Here is a 2,264-nt window from a genome sequence, read left to right as displayed (position 1 = left end):
TTAGGAGAAATCCAAACATGACACGTTCAAAATCAAATACGTAGAAAATCACAGATCCCTTGAAAAAATTACTGTAATCACCTTTCTGCCAACCAAACACTTGAAAATTTGAAACTCATGCATTTAGTTTGAACACATTCTTGATACTTGGAACCAAATAGCCCTTACTAATCACAGTCAGGGACAAGCACAAAAGTCCTCCTAACCTCATATTTGGACCTAGAGTTATGAACTTCTCATAGAAAATTATTAGAAAAAGGAATACAAATCACTGGAATGAGATTATATGCAATGATTACAATGTTCTTTCAATATAACCATCCAAATAGAAAGAACAATAGACAATGGAAGTAATATTGTTTTATAAAGATGCACAACATACAATAAAATTGCCATTATTCTAACAAAGGCAAAATATTCTTATAAGCATTTCTCATAGCCATGAAGCACCCGCTAAGACACCACCAAATATCAAAATCACATAATTTATAACCCATCAACTGAGACAAACCTAACAGCTTCAAATCTCCAACGTTAGCAAACTCGGCTCTACAACTCACAATCAAAGACCAACACAATAAAATTCTCACAGAAATTTAGCTGAGAAGCACTAAAGTTTTGATCTGCAAGACTCCCAAATTCAGTTCTACAACTCATTATCAGGAACCAACACAATAGACCCAGACGTCTTCCTCGCCTCAAGGTCGGCATGAGCTCGAGCAGCCTCGGACAAGGGATAGATATGGTTGATACGAACTTTAAGCACACCAGATGAAACGAGAGAAAAGACCTCACCGGCTGATTCGAGCAGCTCGTCCCGGGTTGCAGTGTAGTGCATGAGAGATGGCCTAGTGAGGAACAGGGATTTTGGGGCTAGATCTGAAAGTGGAATTGGTTCAGGCAGACCTGATGACTGGCCAAAACTAACCAGGTAACCCAGAGATGCCAAGCATTTGAGAGAACCCTACATACAAATCAATTTTCAGCTCAGACAAAAGCTGTAGATAGTAACAAGTAATATATATACTTCATGGTAATAGCCATGAAAATGCTTAGTATCCAAAATCAATAATTTTGGGGCATTTACACACACACAACTCAATTCCTATGTATTTACATCCCTAACACCTAAACTTAACGTTTTTCATTTATACCACCCAAATCTTTCATATAACATAAACATACCACCGTTTCAACTTTTAAAAATTGAAATACACCTTTTCAAGCATAGTTAAGTTGGTATGTATATATAAATTGAAGTTTAGGCGTTAGATATGTAAATACATAGGAAATGAGTGGTATGTATCTAAATCTTCCATATTCCTGATATGAATTTAGTATCACATGAAATAAAACCTTCTAAATCTTCCATATTGCTGATATGAATTTAGTATCACATGAAATAAAACCTTTTCACCATTACCTAAGCAATAAGTATCATTGGCTTAAATGCTTTGGAATAATGGCAGTAATAAAAAAAAGAACTTAAGATTACATAACCCAAATCTCATGCATTCAAAAAAAGAGCTTAAGATTACATAACCCAAATCTCATGCATTCAAACCAAATTGAACTTATTTGATGCTGAAAGAAGGGGCATGAAGAAAATAATTTTAAGTCAGTAAATTAAGCACAATAAATAATCGGATATTTATCATGAAAAAAACTGAATCATCTAATCCTAGACACTCAGAACTGCTCCATGGAGCTGTTCAGAAGCTATAAGTAGTTCATGCTACCAAAATATTGAGAAAGAGAGCCCAAAATAATAACTAAAATCCAGTAAGATTAGACAAATGTATACAGAAATAACCATCATGGTTTACCTGGTATGTATCTTTCCCAACTGAATCATAGACAACATTTACCCCTTTGCCGGAGGTTATATTGTTGACAACAGATACAAAATCTTCCTTGGTGTAGATTATTACATGGTGGCATCCATCTTCCTTAGCTTGAGCAGCCTTCTCTTCTGTAGATACGGTTCCGATCACTGTCGCACCAAGAGCATTAGCCCATTGACAAAGAAGTGATCCAACCCCGCCAGCAGCTGCATGAACTAGAATGGTGTGTCCTCGTTCTACCTGCATAGTTCAAGTTAGATTTTCCTCAATCCAAGCGCACATCCCTTTACATTTTGGTGCACAGCTCTTAAAGTAAAGCCTATGACGGGAAACAGATTGCAGCGGGAGGCGGAAGGCGGCAGGTAGGAGGCGGAAGGCGGAAGGCGGCAGGTAGGAGGCGGGTGGCGGGGCGTGCGGCTG

The 2,264-nt window shown here is 37.6% G+C and overlaps 1 protein-coding gene across 1 annotated transcript in view; it reads right to left on the bottom strand.

Annotated features, from left to right (window-relative positions):
• Positions 1–351: 351 nt before the first annotated feature.
• Positions 352–2,264, bottom strand: part of LOC110033784 (quinone oxidoreductase) — a 10,825-nt gene continuing 8,912 nt past the window's right edge. The window contains exons 4-5 of the mRNA XM_020737881.1: positions 1,827–2,084; positions 352–964 (exon numbers count right to left, since the gene is read on the bottom strand). Coding sequence (XP_020593540.1) covers positions 647–964; positions 1,827–2,084 — 576 coding nt within the window. The 3' untranslated portion in view covers positions 352–646. The remainder of the gene's footprint in view (positions 965–1,826; positions 2,085–2,264) is intronic.

The sequence above is a fragment of the Phalaenopsis equestris genome, unplaced genomic scaffold (assembly GCF_001263595.1).
Source record: "Phalaenopsis equestris unplaced genomic scaffold, ASM126359v1 Scaffold000002, whole genome shotgun sequence".
Lineage (NCBI taxonomy): Eukaryota > Viridiplantae > Streptophyta > Magnoliopsida > Asparagales > Orchidaceae > Phalaenopsis > Phalaenopsis equestris.
Note: the sequence above shows the minus strand (reverse complement) of the source record. Positions and strands in the feature narration are given on the sequence as shown.